Here is a 24467-nt window from a genome sequence, read left to right as displayed (position 1 = left end):
GTTGAACTGAATGTCAAAGAACAGATACACAACAAAGTCATCCAGCAAGAAATTCCTAGGGAGAGAAAAAAACAGTGAAAACAATCTCCAGAATAAACTAATTAAGGAAATTAAATGCCTAGACACCAGCAATAAATAATGAATCATACTAGGAAAATTGAAGATATGGCCAGTCAAAGAACAAACCAACAATTCAAATGAGATACAGGAGTTGAAACAATTAATTTCAGGATGTTCGAACAGATATGGAAACCTCATAAAAAATCAAATCAATGAATTGAGGGAGGATATAAAGAAGGCAAGGGATGAACAAAAAGAAGAAATTGGAAGTCTGCAAAAACAATCACAGAAAATATAGGAATGAAAGGCACAGTAGGAGAGGTGAAAAAAAAAACAATGGAAACCTACAATGTTAGATTTCAAAAGGCAGAATATAGGATTAGTGAACTTGAGGACAGGACATCTGAAATCTGACAAGCAAAAGAAAACAGGGAAAAGAATGGAAAAATATGAGCAGGGACTCAGGGAACTGAATGATAACATGAAGCGCACAAATACATGTGTTCTGGCTGTCCTAGAAGAAGAGAAGGGAAAAGGAGGAGAAAAACTAATGAAGGAAATTATCACTGAAAATTTTCCAACTCTTATGAAAGACTTAAAATTACAGATCCAAGAAGTGCAGAGTACTCCAAACAGAACAGATCTAAACAGACATACTTCAAGACACTTACTAATCAGAATGTCAGATGTCAAAGAGAAAGAGAGACTCTTGAAAGCAGCAAGAGAAAAGCAATCAATCACATACAAGGGAAGCCCAATAAGACTATGCATAGATTTCTCAGCAGAAGCCATGGATGTGAGAAGACAGTGGTATGATATATTTATGATACTAAAAGAGAAAACCTGCCAACCAAGAATTCTATATCCAGCAAAACTGCCCTTCAAAAATGAGGGGGAAATTAAAACATTTTCAGACAAAAAAAAAATCACTGAAAGATTTTGTGATCAAGAGACTGGCTCTGCAAGAAATACTAAAGGGAGCACTAGAGACACAGGAAAAGACAGGAGAGAGAGGTGTGGAGAAGAGTATAGAAGTGAAGACTATGAGTAAAGGTAAAAAGAAGAAGTTAGATATGACATAAAAAATACAAAAGACAAAAGGGTAGAAGAAAGTACTGCCCTTACAATAATAAGACTAAATATTAATGGATTAAACTCCCCAATCAAAAGACATAGATGGCAGAAGGGATTAAAAAACAGGACCCATCTAAATGTTTTCTACAGGAAACACATCTTAGACCCAAGGATAAACATTGGTTGAAAGCAAAAGGTTGGGAAAAGATATTCCATGCAAATAAAAATCAGAAAAGAGCAGCACTAGCTATACTAAGAGCCAACAAGTTAGACTTCAAATGTAAAACAATTAAAAGACACAAAGAAGGACACTATATATAAATAAAAGGAACAATTCAACAAGAAGATATAACAATCATAAATATTTATGCACCAAGCCAGAATGCTCCAAAACACATGAGGCAAACACTGAAAACAATGAAAGAGAAATAGACAGATGTACCATAATAGTTGGAGACTTCAATTCCCCACTCTCATCAATGGACAGAACATCTAGACAGAGGATCAATAAAGAAACAGAGAATTTGAATAATACAATAACTGAGCTGGACTTAACAGATATCTATAGAATATTACACCCCACAACAGCCTTTTTCTCAAGTGCTCTTGGATCATTCTCAAGGACAGACCATATGCTGGATCACAAAGCAAGTCTCAATAAATTTAAAAACATTGAAATCATACAAAACACCTTCTCAGATCATAAAGGAATGAAACTGGAAATCAATAATAGGCAGAGGGGCAGAAAATTCACAAATATATGGAGGCACAAAAACACACTCTTAAACAACCAGTGGGTCAAGGGAGAAATTACTAGAGAAATCAGTAAATATCTTGAGACAAATGAAAATGAAAACACAACATATCAAGATTTATGGGATGCAGCAAAGGCAGTGCTAAGAGGGAAATTTATTGCCCTAAATGCCTATATCAAACAAAAGAAGAAAGAGCAAAAATTGAGGAATTAACTGTCCACTTGGAAGAACTAGAGAAAGAACAGCAAATTAACCCCAAAGCAAGCAAAAGGAAAGAAATAATGAAGATTAGAGCAGAAATAAAAGAAACTGAGAACATAAAAACAATCAAGAAAATCAACAAAACCAGAAGCTGGCTCTATGAGAAAATCAATAAGATTGATGAACCCTTACTGAGGTTGACAAAAAGGAGAGAGGATGCAAATAAATTAAATCAGAAATGGAAGAGGAGACATAACCACTGGCCCCACAGAAATAAAGGATGTAATGAGTGGATACTATGAACAACTTTATGCTAATAAACTAGACAATGAGGATGAAATGGACAACTTCCTAGAAAGGCATGAACAACCAACACTGACTCTAGAAGAAACAGACGACCTCAACAAACCAATCACAAGTATAGAAATTGAATCAGTCATTAAATAGCTCCCCAAAAAGAAAAGTCCAGGACCAGATGGTTTCACATGTGAATTCTACCAAACATTCAAGAAAGAATTAGTACCAATTCTGCTCAAACTCTTAAGAGGAGGAAAAGCTACCTAACTCATTCTATGAAGTCAACATCACCCTCAGACCAAAGCCAAACAAAGATAATACAAGGAAAGAAAACTACAGACCAATCTCTTTAATGAATATAGATGCAAAAATTCTCAACAAAATTCTAGCAAATCGAATCCAGCAGCACATTAAAAGAATTATACACTATGACCAAGCAGGATTCATCCCAGGTATGCAAGGATGGCTCAACATAAGTAAACCAATTAAAGTAATACACCATATCAACAAATCAAAGCAGAAAAACCACATGATCATTTCAATTGATGCAGAAAAGGCATCTGACAAAATTGAACATCCTTTCTTGCTGAAAACACTTCAAAGGATAAGAATAGAAGGGAACTTTCTCAACATAATAAAGGAAATATATGAAAAACCTACACCTAACATCATCCTCAACAGGGAAAAACTGAAAACTTTCCCCCTAAGATCAGGAACAAGACAAGGATGTCCACTATCACCGTTATTCAACATTGTGTTGGAAGTTCTAGCCAGAGCAATTAGACAAGAAAAAGAAATAAAAGGCATGAAAATTGGAAAGGAAGAAATAAAACTCTGTTTGCAGATGATGATACTGTATGTCAAAAACCCCCAAAAAATCTACAGCAAAACTACTAGAGTTAATAAATGAGTACAGCAAACTGGCAGGTTACAAGATCAACACTCAAAAATCTGTAGTGGTTCTATACACTAGTAATGAACAATCTGAGGGGGAAATCAAGAAAAAAATTCCATTTACAATTGCAACCAAAAGAATAAATTATTTAGGAGTAAACTTAACTAATGATACAAAAGACCTATAACAAAGAAAACTACAAGAAATTGTCAAAAGAAATCACAGAAGACCTAAATAAATGGACGGGCATACCGTATTCATGGATTGGAAGATTAAATATAATTAAGATGTCAATTATACCTAAATTGATTTACAGATTCAATGAAATACCAATTAAAATACCAAAAACTTACTTTTCAGATATTGAAAAACTAATAACCAAATTTATCTGGAAGGGCAGGGTGCCCCGAATAGCTAAAAGTATCCTGAGAAAGAAAAAATGAAGTTGGAGGTCCCACGCTATCTGACTTTAAGGCATATTATGAAGCTACAATGGTCAAAACAGCATGGTACTGGCATAAAGATAGATATACTGGCCAATGGAATCGAACAGAGTGTTCAGATATAGACCCTCTCATCTATGGACAACTGATCTTTGTTAAGGCAGTCAAGACAACTCACATGGGACAGAACAGTCTCTTCAATAAACAGTCTCTAGGCAGTCTCTAGAGAACTGGATATCCACATGCAAAAGAATTAAAGAGGATCCATATCTCACACCCTGTACAAAAATTAACTCAAAATGGATCAAAGGCCTAAACATTAGATCTAAGACTATAAAACTTTCAGAAGAAAATACAGGGAAATATCAATCTTATAATAGGAGGCAGTTTCCTAGACCTTACACCCAAAGCACGAGCATTGAAGAAAGAAAGAAATAAGTGGGAACGCCTCAAAATTAAACACTTTTGTGCATCAAAGATCTTCGTCAAGAAAGTAAAAAGACAGTCTACACAATAGGAGACAATATTTGGAAATGATATATCAGATAAAGGTCTAGTATCCAGAATATATAAAGAGATTGTTCAACTCAACAACAAAAAGACAGGCAACTCAATCATAAAATGTGCAAAAGACATGAATAGACATTTCTTAGAAGAGGAAATGCAAATGGCCAAAAGGAACATGAAAAGATGCCCAACTTCCCTGGCTATTAGGGAAATGCAAATCAAAACCACAATGAGATATCATCTCACAACCACCACAATGGCCATTATCAATAAAACAGAAAACGACAAGTGCTGGAGAGGATGTGGAGAAAGAGGCACACTTATCCACTGTTGGTGGGAATGTTAAATGGTACAATCACTGTGGAAGACATTGTGGCAGTTCCTCAGGAAGCTAAGTATAGAATTGTCATATGATCCAGAAATACCATTGCTAGAGGACATGAGGGCAAGATCACAAATGGATATTTGCACACCGATGTTTATAGCAGCATTATTTACAATTGCCAAGAGATGGAAACAGCCCAAATGTCCATCAAAAGACGAGTGGCTAAGCAAGTTGTGGTATATACATACGATGGAATATTATGCAGCTGTAAGACAGAATAAAGACATGAAACATGTAACAACATGGATGGACCTTAAGGACATTATGCTAAGTGAGATTAGCCAGAAACAAAAGGACAAATACTGTATGGTCTCACTGATATGAACTGACATTAGCGAATGAACTTGGAGAATTTCAGTCGGTAACAGAGATCATCAGGAGATAGAAATATGATAGATATTGGGTAACTGGAGCTGAAGGGATACAGACTGTGCAACAGGACTGATTGTAAAATTCAGAAATGGATACCAGAATACTACCTAACTGTAATACAATAATGTTAGAACACTGAATGAAGCTGAATGTGAGAATGATAGAGGGAGGAGGCCTGGGAGCACAAATGAAATCAGAAGGAAAGACAGACAATGAAGACTGAGATGGTATAATCGAGGAATGTCTAGAGTATATGATAGTGACTAAATGTGCAAATTTAAAAATGTTTCTGCATGAGGAAGAACAAAGGAATGTCAATAATGCAGGGTGTTGAAAATAGATGGTAATTAATATTTTAAAACTTTAACGTATGTGTGAGACATGCAAAAAATATTTGGTACAAAATTTATACTCTGACTAGTGTATTTCCTAATATAACTCATGTGAACTGCTTAATCGAACACCATAGCCTTGCGTAGGGCATGAGATTTTGTAGGTTTGTCCAGAGTGATGCCCAGATAAACCCCAGAGCGATTTGAACAGTGAATAGGGAAGTATTTGCAGAGTACCCTAGGGGGAATGGTGAGAAAGGAGGAAAATTCAGCTCCCAAGTAGAGAATTCTTGATATTCTCACAGGCAGTGGAGACAGCGAAAGCAACAGGCCAAGCCTCCAATCTTGGGGTTTGTTCAGATGAAACTTAATCCCACAAAGGATAGGCTAAGCCTACTTAAAATTAGACCTAAGAGTCACCCCCAAGAGAACCTCTTTTGTTGCTCATATGTGGCCTCTCTCTCTCCAACCAACACAACAAGCAAGCTCAGTGCCCTCCCCCTGTCTACGTGGGACATGACTACCAGGGGTGTGGACCTTCCTGGCAACGTGGGACAAAAATCCTAGAATGAGCTGAGACTCAGTATCAAGGGATTGAGAAAACCTCTTCAACCAAAAGGCAAAAGAGCGAAATGATACAAAATAAAGTGTCAATGGCTAAGAGATCCCAAACAGAGTCCAGAGGTTATCCTGGAGGCTATTTTTATGCATTAAATAGATATCACCTTGTTAGTCAAGACCTAATGGAGAGGCTGGAGGGAACTGCCTGAAAATGTAGAGCTGTGTTCCAATAGCTATGTTTCTTGAAGATGATTGTATAATGATATAGCTGTCACAATGTGACTGTGTGATTGTGAAAACCTTGTGTCTGATGCTCCTTTTATCTACCTTATCAACAGATGAGTAAAACACATGGAATAAAAATAAATAATAGGGGGAACAAATATTAAAATAAATTTAGATTGAAATGCTAGTGATCAATGAAAGGGAGGGGTAAGGGGTATGGTATGTATGAATTTTTTTCTGTTGTCTTTTTATTTCTTTTTCTGAATTGATGCAAATGTTCTAAGAAATGATCATGATGATGAATATGCAACTATGTGATGATATTTTGAATTACTGTTTATGTATGCAGAACAGAATGATCAAACATTAAGAATGTATTTGTTTGGTGTTTTTTGGTATTTTAAAATTAATTTTAAAAAATTGTGAAATTGTAACCCATGTCAAAGTCTGAAATATGTTCTACAACTAACTGTGGTGCTGTGCTTGGAAATTCATAGCTTTTTTGTATATATGTTATTGTTCACAAAGAAAAAGAAGGAAAAAAAGTCAATTGTGATGATAAAAAAGTATTTAAGACCTCCAGCCTCCTATATTCTGGAGCAGCTAGAACGAAAAATATGTCCTGTAACCACTTGTTGAAGAGTGCTTTGAAAACTATTGCTTTTTTATTTGTTTGCTTTGTATACATGTCATACTATACAATAAAAAAAAAATATTTGCATTTGTTTGTTGTTACATTTTTTTTTTAATTAAAAAATTTAAAAGAAAATCTTCCTACTAAGAAAAGTCCAGGGCCAGATGGCTTGACAGGGGAATTTGATCAAATATTCCAAAAAGAACTAACACCAATTCTGCTCAAACTTTTCTAAAAAACTGAGGAAAAAAAAGGAACACTATATAACTCATTTTATGAAGCAAATATCATTTCAATACCAAAACTGGGTAAAGATGCTATAAGAAGTGTCTGCCCATGAAACAAAAAAAGATGTTATAAGAATGGAAAACTACAGACCAATCTTCCTGCTGAACACAGATGCAAAAATTCTCAACAAAATACTAGCAAATCAAATCCAACAACACATTAGAAGAATTCTACACCAGGACCAAATGGTTTATACCAGGAATGCAAGGATGGTTCAACACAGGAAAATCAATTAATGTAATACAGCACATTAACAAATCAAAAGGAGAAAAAAATCACATGATCATCTCAACAGATGGTGAAAAAGCATTTGACAAAATTCCACATTCTTTTCTGATAAAAACAGTCCAAAAAGATAGCAATCAAAGGTTACTTCGTCAATATGATAAAGGACATATATGAAAAACCAACAGCCAGCACCGTACTCAATGGAGAGAGACTGAAAGCTTTCCCCTTAAGATCAGGAATAAGACAAGGATGCCCTCTGTCACCACTATTATTCAACATTGTATTAGAAGTTCTAGCTAGAGCAATCAGGCAGGAAAAAGAAATAAACGAATGAAAGACACCCTATATAAAAGTTAACTCAAAGTGGATCAAATACCTAAATATAAGACCTAGCACCATAAAGCTTCTAGAAGAAAATGTAGGGAAACCTCTTCCTCCCTAGTAATGGGAGGTAGCTTCCTAAACTTTAACCCAAAGCACAAGCAACAAAAGAAAAAAATAGATAAATAAGAACTCCTCAAAATCAAATGCTTCTGCCCCTCAAAGACTTTGTCAAAATGGTGAAGAGGCAGCCAACATAATGGGAGAAAATATTTGGAAATCACACATTCGACAAAGGTTTGATATCCTATATACATAAAACAATCACACAACTCAACAACAAAAGAACAAACAACCCAATTATAAAATGGACTGAAGAGATATGTAGGCATTTTTCTGAAGAGCAAATACAGATGGCTCAGAAGCACATGAAGAGATGCTCATTCTCATTAGCTATAAGAGAAATGCAGATCAAGACGACAATGAGATACCACCTCACACCTATAAGAAGGGCTGCTATTAAACAGGAAACTATAAATGTTGGAAAAGATGTGAAGAAATTGGGACACTTATGCACTGCTGGTGGAAATGTATAATGGTACAGTCGCTATGGAAGACAGTTTGGCAGTTCCTTAGGAAACTAAATATCCAGTTGACCTATGACTCAGCAATAGCACTACTTGGTATACATCCAGAAGAGCTGAAAGCAATGACACCAACAAATATTTTCACACTGATGTTCGTAAGAGCATTATTCACAATCTTTGAAAGATGGAAACAATGCAAATGCCCATCAACCTAAGAGTAGATTAACAAAATGTGGTATATACATATAATGGGATATTATGAAGCAGTAACACGAACTGATGTCCTCAAGCACATGACAAGATGGATGAGCCTTGAGGACATATTGCTGGGTGAAATAAGCCAGAAAAAAGGACAGATACTGTATGACTCCACTTTTATGACCATGGCAAAGGTAATATCAGAGGCTTATAATATAGAATATAGGGGACTTAGCGATACATAGAAGCTAGATATGGGTGAACAGTTAGCTAATGAAGTTGCATTCAAATGAATTCATATGCAAAGAGTGTTTAAGTCCAGGGTACAGGGGGAAAACTGCTATTGCATGGTATGGGCTACGTTTAACAGAAAAACATCACAGCACTACAGCAATAGCAAGAGTAAATAATGGGGGGATGGACAAGAGTTAAGGGGAGGGTGAGATTTCCTATTCAGTGAGGTGTTTTATTGGTTATCTTTGTCTTGGGTATAACAAAATTATCTAAAATTGAAACTGTTGATGGACTGTGAACTTTGGGTGTTGTACATGATGTCTAATGAATGCAGGCGGCTGAAGGATGCACTGACTGAGAAGTAGACTGGCAAATGACGGTGTATACATATGATCAAATATTGTGCTGTTACAAAAAAGGAATGAAGTGGTGAGGCATGCAACGACGTGAATGAACCTGTGGGACATTTGGTGAGGCAAAATAAGGCAGAAGCAAAAGAACAATTATTGTATGATCTCCATTAGAATATGCTTATAAGGAAACAGGGGCCTAGACTGTAAGCTCTTATAGCAGAAACAATTAGACTGGAGTGGTAATTATTACTGTTTATTTGGTCTGGAACTGAAATCTTCTATAGCACATAATCTAACTCAATCTATCAGTATTGCTCACCTTGAACAACTGAAACACAGGGAGCCCAGAATAAGAATAAGGGCCTTTAATCCTGTATAGATTATTGTAATGCCTGGATACATTCTAGAGTATATTAAGCAGATAATCAAAAAGCATTGGCAAAGTCTCTTGAGGGATGGGAGAAAGACTATGGAACTATTAAACCTTACCATCAGGGAATCCCCGATACTGTGTCAAACTTTAAGGACACCCAAATCAATAGGTCATGCCCTTGATCTTGAGGCTTACTCATGTGAAGGTTATATAGGTAGCAAGAAGCTTAGACTATCTATAGGCATGCCTAAGAGTTACTTCTGGAGGACCTCTTTTGTTGCTCAGATGTGGCCTCACGCTAAGCCCAACTCTGCAAGTGAAATCATTGTCCTCCCCACTACGTGGGACATGACATCCAGGGGTGAAAGTCTCCCTGGTGGTGCAGGAGATGAGTCCAGCACTAAGCACTGTAGGATCAACAATTCCATTCTGACCAAAAGGGGTAAAAGAAGTGTAACTAATAAAGTATCAGTGGCTGCGAGAATTCATATAGAGTCGAGAGGCTACTTTGGAGGTCACTCTTACATAAGCTTCAGTTAGACATTACTACCTATAATAACTTGCCAAACCCCAACCAAAACCATTCCAGCTAATCCTAAAGAACACCTAGGGCAGGGCAACATATAAGATTCTACGAATGTTCCACATACTAGGGTAACTTTCCAGAAACCTACAACCTCCAGATGGGTCCCTGGACCAGATGAGTCCTGAAACCTAGAGGGCCCAGCCTCTCCAGAACATCAGCTAGTTCCATCTCCCTACCCCATATTAGTAACAGTCCATTCCAGCATGAAAAAGTTAGAATGGCCATAGCCCAAAGACCCCTAAGAGTGGGACAGAATGATCAAAGGTGATGGTAGAATTATATAGAGAAGGTAGGGTTTGACAAACGAATATGATTGCTGAATCATTAAATTGATATATTTTTGTCTCTAATATCTTAGAGCAGCCAGAAGTGAAAACCTAAAATTGGAGAATTTGTAACCCATACCAAACTCTGAAATCTGTTCTACAACTAATTGTTGTGCTGTGCTGTGAAATTTATTGCTTTTTTGTATATATGTTATTTTTCACAAAAAAAGAAAAAGTCAATTTTGATGATAAAAAAAATATTTATTCCTTCCAGCTTCCTCTATCTTAGAGCAGATAGAAGGAAAACTCTGAGAGGATGGTATGACAAACTTTGAGATCTATACTATAACTTGTTGAAGAGTGCTCTGAAAATGATTGCTTTTTTTCTTTGCTTTGTATATATGCTATATTACATAATAAAAAATTTTTTCCCAATATATAGCATCAAAAAAAGAAACAGTGGCAGAAAAAAGGATTCCAGCTTTTCTCAAAGGTTTACCATTTATAAGGTTTATTATGTAAGAGAGCAAACTAAGGAAAATCTAATCATGTTTGAAATACACAACCTTGCATTTTTCTCTAATCCAAGGAAATGACACACATGTTGATTATTCTAAATTACTATAAGAACAAAGAAAAGAAAGGAGCTAATTAATTTCCTAAAATATACCACTGCGGGTTATACAAACACAATGGGTATTAAGATTATTCTGATCTACTTTTTTTCCAATTAAAGGAGGTTTTCTTTAAAACAGTAATATTTACCAGATGATATAATGGGAATAGACGTTTTTTATATTTACCTGTGAGTGTATCAAATTTAACACTGAAAATAGGTAAAAAGGTTTTAATGTTTCTCACTGAGCTAAGTTGCTAAATGTAGAGTCAGTTTATTCTTTCTAATTGCTGTTTGCCACCATATGACTGCCACATTTTATTTACTCAATTTTTTTTTTTGACAGACATTAAGACTTGTCAACTTTTGCTATTACAAAGTGCTACATGAAGCATCCTTACGTATGTGTGTAAAATTACAGGTATGAAAGTTTATCTAGGGTTGATATGTAGAATTTGAATTTGTGGAAACATAGGATATTTAAACTTTTGCTTTTAATAGATACTTTCAAATTACTCTACCGTATTATTTACTCATTTTTCTTGAGGTCATCTTAGGTCTAGCATTGTCTATATACTTTAATTTCATCCTAAACAGTGATATCCATGAAATCACAGGTTTGATATACTATGTACCTTTCTAATATACATTAAAAAGCTTAGCTATTAAAAAATAATAATAATAAAATAAAATACATTTTTTAAAGGCAACAAAAGATGTTGAGATGAGCTTTTACAATAGGACCATGTGATTGTGAAAATCTTGTGGCTGATGCTCCCTCTATCCGGGGTATGCAAAGATGAGTCAAAAAATAAGGACAAAAAATAAATAAATAATAGGGAGTGGGGAGAATAAGGTGCAAAAAATATATAGGTAGATTGCAATGTTAGTGGTCAATAAAAGGGAGGGGTAAGGGGTATGGGATTTATGGGTTTTTTCTTTTTCTGGAGTTGTGCAAATGTTCTAAAAATGATCATGGTGATAAATATACAACTATACGATGATATTGTGAGCCATGGATTGTTTACTTTGGATGAACTGTATGATGCATGAAGATATTTCAATAAAAATATTTTTTAGAAAGTTAAAAAAAAAAAAAAAGATGTAGAGATGTCCCTTCCCCTCTCATAATGTCTCCTTCCAAGCACAGGGTATGACTGTTCCAACCTCTCTCCCCTACCCTTACTCATTTCGTTCCGTGTAAGCTGGAGCAACTTATCTGAGTCACAAACTTGGGAAGAATCAAGTGGGCATGCTCATCTCAGCAACTTCCCCTTTTTTCCTTGTGAAAGAGTGGCCTACAGGCATTCTCTGCTCCTAGATGCTTATAAGTCTTACCTGGGCAGGCCCCAATACATGGAGAGGTCTGCTCCTGCCAAGCATTTCCTGAATCAGAGTAGACAGGTCTGCCTAATTCTAGAATTCAGTTGGCAGGCCCATTTGTCTTTATACTTTGCTATTTTCTTCAACTAGTCTATCATTAATATAATTGATGTTTTTTGGGCTTCCATGTTACTTATTTCTTGATTTGTTCAGAATTTAGATGAAAATAAAGATGCTATTTATCGGACCCCCCAAATTTCATTTACTTCCATAGTACATTTAATTTTTCCAATACCTGTAAATGAGTAATTTCTCCTTCCCTTAGCTTTAGTTGAGACTGTAGATTTTCAATAATGCTTGATCCTGCTCCCATCCTTACAGCATCATAAATATTGCTTCCATTTGCTGATGCAGACATTGGTCCAAATGAGTGATCATGGTACTCATCCTATGAGAATTAAATAAAAGAAAGCATACACATTATTATACATTGTGTTCCATTATAAAAGTCAAATAAAAAGGGTCTGCAAATTCTTGCTTTAATAAAGTATCTTTTAATCTCAAAGCATAAATCATCTATATTTCCTCACTACAATTAGTATTATTTCACAAATATTCATATGAATTGCCAATGGGGTGGGAAGGTCATGGTGATAGACAATCTATTATCTAGTATTCCGTTTATCATTATTCAGTTTAAGAACTAAGCACATGTAAGAAATTAAACATCACCTGAGAGAAAAAAGATGTTTGTAGCCCTGCCATATCAACTCCACTTATTGAACTTGAGCGTGACATTGTTGGAGTGCTAGAAACAGAAAATGGTTTCCGTTCCTTAAGGAGTAAAAAAAAAAAAAAAAGTAAGTTCAGGTTAAAGAGGAAAAAAACAGAAAAAGCAAGATAGTTTTCTAGGATTAATGAGACCAAAGTATAAACAGACTTTATTATCAGATCACCTCAGGAGCTACTCTTAAGCAAGTTTCAGCTAGATATTGTTCCTTATCATGATTTACCAAACCCAACCAAAACCATTTCTGCCAAATACCTAGAACTCTTGAGATTCTACAAAGGTTCCATGAGCTATGATTACTTTCCAGAGACATATACCCCCCAGATGGGTTCCTCAGCCAGATAAGTCCTAAAATCCAGAGGAGCCAGCCTCTCCAGAACATCAACTAGTTCCATCCCCCTATCCCATATTATTGACAATCTTTTCCAACATGAAAAAGTTAGAATGGGCATAGCCCGAATACCCCTAAAGACTGGGAGAAAGATCAAAGGAGAAGTTATAACAGTTATAACAAAGATAGGATTTAACAAATAAATATGACTGCTGAATCATTAAATTGATATTTCTTTTAGTCTCCAGTGTCTTGGAGTAGCCAGAAGGAAAAACCTATAGTTGTGGAATTGTAACCCATACCAAACTCTGAAATCTGTCCTACATCTAACTGTTGTGGTGTCCTTCGAAATTATTGCTTTTTTTGTATACATGTTATTTTTCACAATAAAAAAAAAATTAACGTTCATAGACAGAAGAATGGATTGATCGACTGTTGTGTGATAAAGGAAGTATTGTAAAATGTTACTGATAAGACCTAGGTGGTAGCTATACAAACACTGAATGCAAAATTCCTTTAACTTTGCTATATGTTTGAAAATATTCATAATAAAATGATGAAGTATGTTAATGCAAAAAAAAAAACCACCTCAGGACCCATTTACATTATAACAAAATTCTTCAGTGGAATGAGAATGTTTTTGTTCAAACAACTATATTAACTGATTTCATATTATATAACATATCATTTAAACCTATTTCTTTAGAATGAAATTACTTATGAGTTTTACACAACACAAAGTTTCTGGCTTATGTGTTTTATTTTTAGTGTATTATTTTAATTCAAAATAAATTCAAAAGGTAATTTTAATTTACATGTAGAAAGTTTGAACATATTATGTTAATCACCAATATATTCAAATCCTTCAAATATAAGAAACTCACTTTAGAAAAATTACTGTCCTTAACCAGAAAGAAAGTAAACAAGCCAATTTTTTGCTGCAATATCTAGGGGCAAATGAAATGCATTAGATTCAGTGAAAGACCATAAACTCATTAAATATGGGGCAAAAATTTCTATAATTCAAATACTAGATATCACAAATCTCTTTGGATATACTCAGATTACCGTGGATCTATACTGAGCAGGACACTGATTATACTAGGATAAACATTATATTGATACTAGATACAAAAAGTGGTACTTGTAAAATGTAACTAAAATTACATAACAATCAACGATTAATCACAACTGTTACTAAAAGGTTATACCAAAAGCACCTATAAAGAAGATTAATACCTTTTCTTTTATTGCTTCTTGAGTGAATATTGCTTTCTTCTTTTCTTGTTCAACTTTCATCTTCTCCATTTCTAACTGACTATTCAACAGTGTCTAAAAGAGGAAGACGAACTTGGATAATTTGTGACACTAATTCCTGCTACTATAACAAACCAATCTCAAAGTTAGGAACATAAAGTATATTCTCCAATTTTTTTTACAACTAAAAACGAAATTCTTCTTGGATCTCATCAGTTCACTATCATCCCCAACCATCCACTAATTTGAGCCCTAAGAAATGAGTGAATACTAATAGAAAGAAGTACCTTTTCTTTCCTCGACTCTTCAAGTGTTCTTACATATTCATCTTTTAGATTTTCTAATTCGACCTGGTACCTATTAAACCAAAGGGAATCAAACAAAACCAAAAAGATGACAATAGAGACCATTAAAAATTCACTACTTTATTTACTTTTGTTACATATTTAGTAGTTATTTCTATTACAAGCTGTACATCAGAAATTTTCCAGCTGTGCTCTCCATAGCACATGGCCTCTACTATGAGGCTAAATTATAAGTAAAAAAAAACTACACTTTTTTTTTTTTTTTTTTAGGTGCATGGTCTGGGAATTGAACCAGAGTTTCCCGCATGGAGGGCGAGCATTCTACCATTGAGCCACCTGTGTACCCGAAAAACTACACCGTTATTCATTTAGTTTATGGCATTTATTGGTACTTGGGTTAAGATTTCATTTGAAAAAGGCACTTTCTAAAAATAATTCTGAATTTTACCATTCTAAAATATGATGTACAAGTACTTATCAGAGGATTCTACAAACACAGCTGCAAAAATTCATTTATCTATAAATCTTTTTCTGACTACTTTTTTTTTCAGCATGGGCAGGACCAGGAATTGAACCCGGGTCTCCAGCATGGCAGGCAAGAACTCTGCCTGCTGAGCCACCATAGCCCACCCTGACTACTTTTTTAAAAAGTAAAATATCCAAGGAAGAACTCACAGGACAAAAATACACTCAACACAGCTCTATTATAATTTCATGTAGACGGATTTTACAGCTTGTAGTTTTTCAAAGAACCCAGACATTTCTTTAGAAAGACTGGAATAAAACCAAAACCCTACTAATATAAGAATAATTAAAATGAGTGGTCTCCAAACTTTTTTGTGGTTGTAGAATTTTGTGAAAAAATTTGATTAAAGCTATGAATCCTTTCTCTGCAAAAATGCACATGTATATAAAACATGGCACACAATTTCAAGAGCCTAAGTGAAGTCCAATGAATCCCAAAACTAACATTCTATAATATCCTATTACTAATGACCTTAACTTAAAACCCTGAAAGTCTTTATTTTCGGGTCTCAGTGCTATGAAGTTAAAATCCAGCAACATACTTCTGGTGCTTCAAAATGTCATAAAACTATCAAGAGTAATGCTCACCGACTATTTTCATCCTCCAGTTTTCTCAGCCTATTTTTTTCTGATTCTAGTTGAGCCTGATATCTACTGTTTTCTTGTCTCAAGAGAGAATTCTGTGACTCCATGGAAGATATTTGAATTTTGTTGGCAAGGAGTTCTTCTGTAGCTGCACGTTCTCTTTCAACTGCTGCTGCCAATAAGGTCTGGGATTCACCTGATTGCAAAATAAGAAAGAAAAAACACATACACATATACATACCTAAGAAACCAAGATACCAAGTAGATCCTGACTTCAAACTTTTAATGATGCAAGTAGCCATGCTTAAAACTCATAACTACTTACTGCGTAAGACAGGACTACCTACAGAGACAAAATAACCAATTTCATATCTGCTTTATCATTCTTTTCCGAAGATACTTTATTTTGAAAGTAGAGTCATATATTATAAAAATAGTGGCTCAACAAATGTAGTTGGAGCAACTGGACAAATCCATAGGCTGAAAACAATGAACCTCCGCCTCATACCATAAACTAATATTAACTCAAAATAGATCATGGACTTAAATGTAAAACATAAAACTGTAAGACTTTTAGGCCAGGCCACGGTGGCTCAGCAGGCAAGAATGCTTGCCTGCCATGCCAGAGGACCCAGGTTTGATTCTCAGTGCCTGCCCATGTTAAAAAACAAACAAACAAACAAACAACAAAAAAAAAAACTATAAGACTTTTAGAACAAAACACAGAAGAAAATCTTCAGGATTTGAGATAAGCAAAGAGAGTACTTATATTTGATACCAAAAGCATGAGCCATGAAAAATATATTAAGAATAGGCCAAAATTTTTAATTTTTGCTCTGTGAAAGGCCATGCATGTGAAGAGAATAAAAAGACAAGCTATAGATTGGGAGAAAATATTTGCAAAGCACATGCAGCACAAAAGACTGATTATCTAGGCTATATATAAAGAACTCTCAAAACTCAACAGTGAAAAAACAAATAATCCAAATAGGAAATGGGCAAAAGATATGGATAGACATTTCAATGAAGTGGATAAACAAATGGAAAATAAGCACATGAAAAGATGTTCAACATCATTAGCCATTAAGGAAACGCAAATTAAAACCACAATGAGAAATCACTATGCATATTTCAGAATGACAAGAAGTTAAAAAAAGCGACAACACCAAATGCTGGCAAGAATAGGGAGAAACTAGATCACTCTCATAAATACAGCCACATAGGAAAACAGTTTGGCATTTTCTTAAAAAACTGAACATGCAACTATCATGAGTCATGCGATCCAGCAACTATACTCCTGACCATTTATCCCAGAAAAACGAAAACATACGTCCTCACAAAAAAAAAATTACAGAAATGTTCATACCGGTTTTATCTTTAATAGCTAAAATCTGGAATCAGCCCAGATGTTCATCAGGTGAATGTTAAACATATAACCACAGAATAATACTAAACAACAAAAATGACTGAACTATTGATAAGAACAATAATCTAGATGACTGTCTAGGGAATTATGCTGAGCAAAAAAAGCCAATCCCAAAATGTCACGCATAGTATTATTCCATTTATATGATCTTTTTGAAATGAAAAAATGTTAGAAATGGAAGACAGATTGGTGGTTTCCAGAGGTTAGGGGCTTGGGAGGGAGGGCTGGGAGGGTGTCTGGCTTGGTTATGAAAGGGCAACATAAGAGATTCTTGTGATAGTGGAACAGTTCAATATCTTGACAGTGGTGGTGGATACACAAACAAGTAGTAAAATTGCACAGAAATGAACATACATGTGCACAAATATGAGTACAAGTAAAACTGGGGAAATCTAAATAAAATTGAATTGATGGACTCTGTCAATATCAATACCTTGATTGTGATATTATATTACAGTTTTGTAAAAGGTTTATACTGGGGGAAATTGAGCCAAGTTTACAAGGGATCTCTATATTATTTCTTAAAACTGCATGTGAATCTACAATTTTACCTCAATAAAAATTTCAATTATTTGTTCAATTAAAAACAACAACAAAACAAGCAGTGAACAAGATTCTGAGATTTAACTAAGGAAGGAATTCTCATATTTTTTTCTTCACCAAAGCACACCAAATGATAGAGGATAAAAACCAAAGTTGCCCCTCTGAAAGTTCAAGTCTCTCTGGTGTCATAAGTGTGCAATTTGTATAATCTGTACATTTTCACATTCTCTGTATCATATCTATCCTTCTTATAATAGATATAATAGGTACGTTTGTCCTGTAGCTTTGCCAATACCCCAACACAACAGAAGATATCCCTGAGAGTCTATAGACTCCATTTTGAAAACCCCAAAAATAGGGGCTTCTAGCTTTCATGTATCACTAAATGAATATTCATTTCAGAAGGTGTCAATTTTAGATGGCTCATATTTCACACCAACTGATAATTCAGTGAAATTTTTTGAAGCAAATGAAACTTCTTCCAGATAAAATCTTACATGGAACATCAATTAAAAAAAAAAAAAAAAGACAAAGCAGGCACCAAGTTCTTTAAAGCAGCCTGGAAGAGCCCAGCACCTTATTTTATGAAGTTTCCCTCTTACCATGACAGGAGATCCTAAGATATCCTAGGGATCTATTGATTATGGGCTGGAAAACCACTGATTTAATTCACCCCTCCAATTTAGGGATAGCCCAGAGAATCTAAGTGACTTGTTTGAGACTGTCTAGCTGGTTGATTAAAAACAAAACAGACTAGCACCCAAATTTCTCATGTTATATACAGTACATTTCTCACCAGTCTTTTCCTAGGCAGTTCTAACTTTTCTTCTCTTGAATAATATATTACCCATCTTGGAAAAGTATGTCTGATGCCTCTGATTTTGGAAGCTTGAGAGCTTCAGGAATGTTTCCATTAAGATAAAAAGTTATTACCTATAATTTTATAAATCTTCTAGAAGTTTCAAAGCCTGATTACATGGCACCCCTGGTCCTTTGGCTTTCCCATGAGTTGGGAGGAAAATGGTGGTTTATTTGAGGTCGGAGCAGGATGGACTGGAAAATTACACTGGGAGAAGACTCTCAGAGCCATTGTAAGACAGCGGAATCAGCCAATGACTCCGGAGACAATGAAGGCTAATTGGACAAAGATCTGTGACTTTGATAATGGCATCAAACCTCAGAGTATCCGAGAATCAACTGAGAGTATAACTGAAATTCCAAGTAAAATCAATTCAGAAGGAAGAGTTTCAACCAATCAGACCAGTCATGCAGCATCAACAGCCACATCAGGATTTGCTGGAGCTACTAACCATAAACGTCCTCTGTTTCCTTTTGCTTAGAAACTAGAAGCTATTATTTATGCCCCTGGAGTGGGAGCAATAGTTAAGGATCCAAAAGATTTGAAATTCATTTAGGAAGTTCTGATTTCTCCTGTTTGCCTACCTGTGGAGTCATTTTAACTCAGAAATCTATAATAGAAGAGGAATGGCAGAGAGTACAGGACTTTCAAAAAACTTGGCAGTTTTTCATGGGGAACAATATTTGGAGTTACATAAGCCACTTTCCAGAAAAGGAAAATTACAATGTGAAACAGTTGTTGCTGATGTCCTAGATAAAGGATCTGGTTTAGTAATTCTTTTGGATGTCTATTCTTATTCTGGAAAGGAACTTAAATGTTATAATCAGTTTTCTCTCTTCGTTGTTGGCTCTGGAGGATGTGGTGGAAAACGGACATCAGAAAAAGTCAAGTTAGCTGTGGCCATATCTAACAGACCTTCTGATGCTTTGTTTACAGATACCACCTCACTTAATTAAGTTGCTTTGGATCGCCTCAGTGGAGACTGGAATCCCTTACACATTGACCCTAACTGTGCTAACCTAGCAGGTTTTGACAAGTCCATATTACACGGATTTTGTATATGTGGATTTTCTGGGAGGTTTTATATCATTTTGCAGATAGTGATGTGCTGAGATTCAAGGCAATTAAGGTATGTTTTGCAAAATCAGTATATTCAGGACAGACTATACAGAGATGTGGAAGGAAAGAAACAACTCATTTTCAAACTAAGACCCAAGGAACTGGAGATAGTGTCATCTCAAATACTTATGTGGATCTTTGCCCACACCTGACATTTCAGCTAAGACACCCTCTGAGAGTGGGGGACTTCAAAGTACCTTGGTATTTGAGGAAATAGGTTGCCAGACAGAGGATACAGGACATGAAGTAGTAAAGAAAGCAAATGCTGTATGTGAGTGACATATCACTAAAGGTAGGAAATTCTGCAGCTAAGTAGATTATTGTCCTAAAAAAAATGATTCTTGATCAGTATTAGTATATCAATGCCCTGCAACAGGTTCTGCTAATATAACCTTAATACTTTCAGATAAAGATTTCATGGAGGTAGTTCTAGGAAAGCTTGACCCTCAGAAGGGATTCTTTAGTGGCAGATGCCAGAGGGAACATCATGCTGAGACAGAAGCATCAGATGATTCATCCGAACTCTGAAGGGTATACTACATTAATGATAAAAATAGAAAAATTAAATACTCTCGTCACCCAAATATGCTTGGTTATTCAGCAAAAGTGATCAAAACTAAATTACAGGAGGAAATGATTAACATTTTCAGATTTCAGATAAATTTTCAGATTTTCATTTTCTACTTACTTTTCATGTGTCATTATTTTTACAAGGAACTGTAAGCTAGCACATAATTATACTTCTGTTCTTAGATCTGTATCTTCAGGTCAGCTTTTATCACCACACCATGATGTCTCTCAAATTACAATTAGTTTTAGGCATAGAAGGTGCACATGAATTTTTCATGAATTTCATAGCTTCTCTGAAATCTAATATATTCATATCATGTCTGTACTTAAAGATAAACATCACAGAATAATAATTTTATTTTTATTGAAAAATAGCAGATAAGGGAAACCTGGGGCATGTGTGTAAAGAAGCAGAATATGGAACTTTAAGACCCCATAGCATCTCTCTCTACTAGAGTTTGAGCCTAATATTCCTTAGGCCTATCTCTGCTTTTAGAATTCTGTCACTGATAGAATCATATCTGATCTCCACCTCCTAGGCTATTGCAGATAAGCTAGACGGGGTCATATTTAGCAATGGACCAGGAAAAAAACTGAGTGCAACAGAACATGAAAAAGAAAAGAATGATATGGAAGTATTTTAGATGGTGTCTGGCAATTGCAAGAGGGAAAAATGACTTAAAAGTCACAGTAAAGGTATTAGAGAAAAAACACTAAAAAGGAGAAGAGGTAAAAATCTACAGATTAGACACAAAAATAAATATCAGATCAAATGAATTTCAATTTCATACCATTATTCTATTTCTATAAGATAGAAGAACTTTTATAGTAAGCACAAAAAAATAAAGCAGTTACCAAGTCTATCAGAAAGATTCTTCTCTAACTTCTCCCATGCTGATGTCTGGGACCCTAGAGTTGCTTGCAAATTTTCAATTTGTCGAAGTAATGGTCTGGTTGTTGAAGATACACTCTGACTTAGATCTTGGTTTCGGTTCTCTGCTTCCTGGAGTCTCTGAAGCATGGAATTCTTAAGTCATTACCACTGACAGCAATAAAAATATTAGTAAACTTAAGCTTTATAGAAAAAAATTATTTTCCAAAAATATATTATTTGCTTTTATAGTCAATTATTTACTAACTGTTCAATCCTTAAATAGGACTAAATTGTATAACAGAATATCTACATAAGGGCTTCTTTACAAAGCATTTCTAAGATAAAGATGTCCTTTAATTACCTGAAGGTAAAAAGCATTAATCCAAGCCCCTCTTATTAGCCTCAACCACAACATTTTTAAGTATTTATAAAAACAGAAACATTACTCTGAGTTATATTTTCTTTTCCTTTCCTTGCGTATGTCCAATAACTGAAAATTAACAGACTAGTGGTATAGGAACTGGGGAGTGATTCCTTGACCCCCAGTAACCAAAAGATTGATAAAACTAACAAACCAGTTACTACAAATGAAGAAACAATACTAAATATACATCAAAAATTTTGATACATCAAAAATCTATCATGATGGTGAAGAGATTCCAAACAAAGTCAAGAGGTTATCCTGGAGGTTATTCTTACACATAATACAGATATCACCTTTTTAGTTAAGGTGTAATGAAGAGGCTGGAGGGAACTGCCTGAAAATGTAGAGCTGTGTTCTACTAGCCATGTTTCTTGAAGATGATTGTATAATGATGTAACTTTCGCAATGTGACTTTGTGATTGTGAAAACCTTGTGTCTGATGCTCCTTTTATCTATTTTATCGACAGACGAGTAAAACATATGGATTAAAAATAAATAATAAGTTGAACAAATGTTAAAATAAATTTAGTAGATTGAAATGCTAGTGATCAATGAAAGGGAGGGGTAAGGGGTATGGTATGTATGAATTTTTTTTCTGTTTTCTTTTTATTTCTTTTTCTGACTTGATGCAAACATTCTAAGAAATTATGATAATGAATATACAACTATGTGATGATATTGTAAATCATGGATCATGTATGTGGAATGGAATGATCATATGGTAAGAATGTCTGTGTTTGTATGTTAGTATGTTTAATAAATGAAATAAAAAAAGAAAAAATCTATCATGATAAAATTACTTTCTGTAATTTTAAAGAATATTAGAGTCTTTCCTATGTATTATTAAGGTATCCTTTGGAATTTTATATATAAGCCACAAAAAATACAGAAAATATAAGTAAGTAGCACATTTCTCAATCTCATAAACATTATCATGCAAAGTCATTTTTTATTACAGGAAAGTACATATTTCTTGGATTTGTGTTTAGGAAAACTGTGACAATACCTGCTGAAGTTCACTGATTTCATGACGTAAATAATCCTCTTTTCTGGCAGCTGTTTGTTCTGCGCGTTGCAGTGCCAGCCTAAGGTCCCCCACCTGTACGAGGAGAAAAAAACATACTGCCACAAACAATATCAAAACACTGTCTAAAACTTCTAGTTAATTATATATTTTGTATTGTGTTGATTTATTAATCATTTATAAAACTTTATATTATCGAATGTGCTTTTACATATAATTATCACATACCCCATTCATCAACGAATTGCAAAACAGCATGCATATTCAACACCTACTTAGGAAGGAACTCTGTTAGGCAAAGAAAAACACAGAAATATATGTACAAGGCACAACTACCACCACACAATATAGGAGAAGGAAAAATGCAACTCATAAATTTCTACAATTTAGACAAAATATAATAGAAGCTATATGAACTATAAAAAGTAGGTGTTATACAAAACTGTACGCATTGTAAACTGCCATGCCTTTTTAAAAAACATCATGGCAAAATGTTTGAAGAGTTAACAAATTTTCACATCTCTTCACCTAGTCATTCCAGTACTGAGAATTTACTCTATAAAAGAAGATCTGTAAACATGCAATATAAAATATATTCACCACAGTATTAACTAGACTGGCAAAATTAAAAACAACAACTGAACTAAACTAAACCGGAAATATTTCACATATCCATCAACAGCACTATATTTTTATAAATTTTGATATAACAATCACAGATTTGATATTTAATAGAAATTAAGAATCTATAATATAAAAATATATATATCAATTGTTAAAAAATAAGTACATGGAGATAAGAATGGGAAGGTAGTAAAGAAAACTGACAGCACTTGTAAAGGATGATGGCTTTATGAATGGTAGCCCCATATAATATCTACCTCCCACTCCCCCAATTTTTATAAAGATAGTATTCCCAAGTATTTTTCATTTAAAATACTAATATTTTATCTATCCCGGTGATAAAGTGGCAGAAATATACGGAATCTATAGCAAAATATTAGAAACAACAAAAATATCCATCAATAAAAACTAGCTGAATAAACAATGGTATATTCACATACTGAAGTAGTATACAACTATAAAAAGGAATAAAAGAAAAAGCTCTCTATACTACTACAGTGTGATCACCAGGACATGTCATTAAATGAATAAAGCAAGGTATACAATAGTATAAATAGTAAATTATTTTTATATAAGAAGGCAGAGAGAGATATAGACAAATATGTGTGTATACATACATACATATGCAAACGTACATATATATTTTCTTGTACTTACAAACAGAAACACTGAAAACACAAATGAAACACTAATAAAACTGTTACCTATAAGCAAAGAGAAGGAATGGGAAGGGGTTAAATTTGAAGCAAATTTGCCTAATATATTTTGCTACAAAGTTCTCACTTTAGTTCTTACATATTCAAAATGTAAATAAATCAAAACAGCATTAAGGTCAATGGGGAAAGAATACTCTTTTCAACAAACGGTGCAGGGACAACTGGATATCCACATGCACAATAATAAACTTGGACCTCTGCCTCATATCATATACAAAAATCAACTCAAATGGATGGAAGACTTACATGTCAGAGCTAAAACTATATTGGAAGTAAACACAGGTGAAAATCTTCAAGAATCTGGATAAAGCAATAATTTCTTAATTATGACACTAAAAGAACATGAACAAAAGAAAAAAATAAATTAGATAAATTAGACAT

At 34.5% G+C, this 24467-nt stretch overlaps 1 protein-coding gene and 1 pseudogene across 1 annotated transcript in view; one reads left to right on the top strand and one right to left on the bottom strand.

Annotated features, from left to right (window-relative positions):
- Positions 1–24467, bottom strand: part of TMF1 (TATA element modulatory factor 1) — a 59164-nt gene that overhangs the window by 6160 nt on the left and 28537 nt on the right. Inside the window, exons 9-15 of the mRNA XM_077128746.1 lie at positions 22729–22821; positions 21280–21436; positions 15911–16103; positions 14780–14849; positions 14475–14567; positions 12847–12948; positions 12410–12562 (exon numbers count right to left, since the gene is read on the bottom strand). Coding sequence (XP_076984861.1) covers positions 12410–12562; positions 12847–12948; positions 14475–14567; positions 14780–14849; positions 15911–16103; positions 21280–21436; positions 22729–22821 — 861 coding nt within the window. The remainder of the gene's footprint in view (positions 1–12409; positions 12563–12846; positions 12949–14474; positions 14568–14779; positions 14850–15910; positions 16104–21279; positions 21437–22728; positions 22822–24467) is intronic.
- On the top strand, positions 17499–20464 carry LOC143657713 (peroxisomal multifunctional enzyme type 2 pseudogene; annotated as a pseudogene).

Source organism: Tamandua tetradactyla, chromosome 15, assembly GCF_023851605.1.
Source record: "Tamandua tetradactyla isolate mTamTet1 chromosome 15, mTamTet1.pri, whole genome shotgun sequence".
NCBI lineage: Eukaryota > Metazoa > Chordata > Mammalia > Pilosa > Myrmecophagidae > Tamandua > Tamandua tetradactyla.
This window is presented reverse-complemented; position numbering and strand designations above follow the sequence as displayed.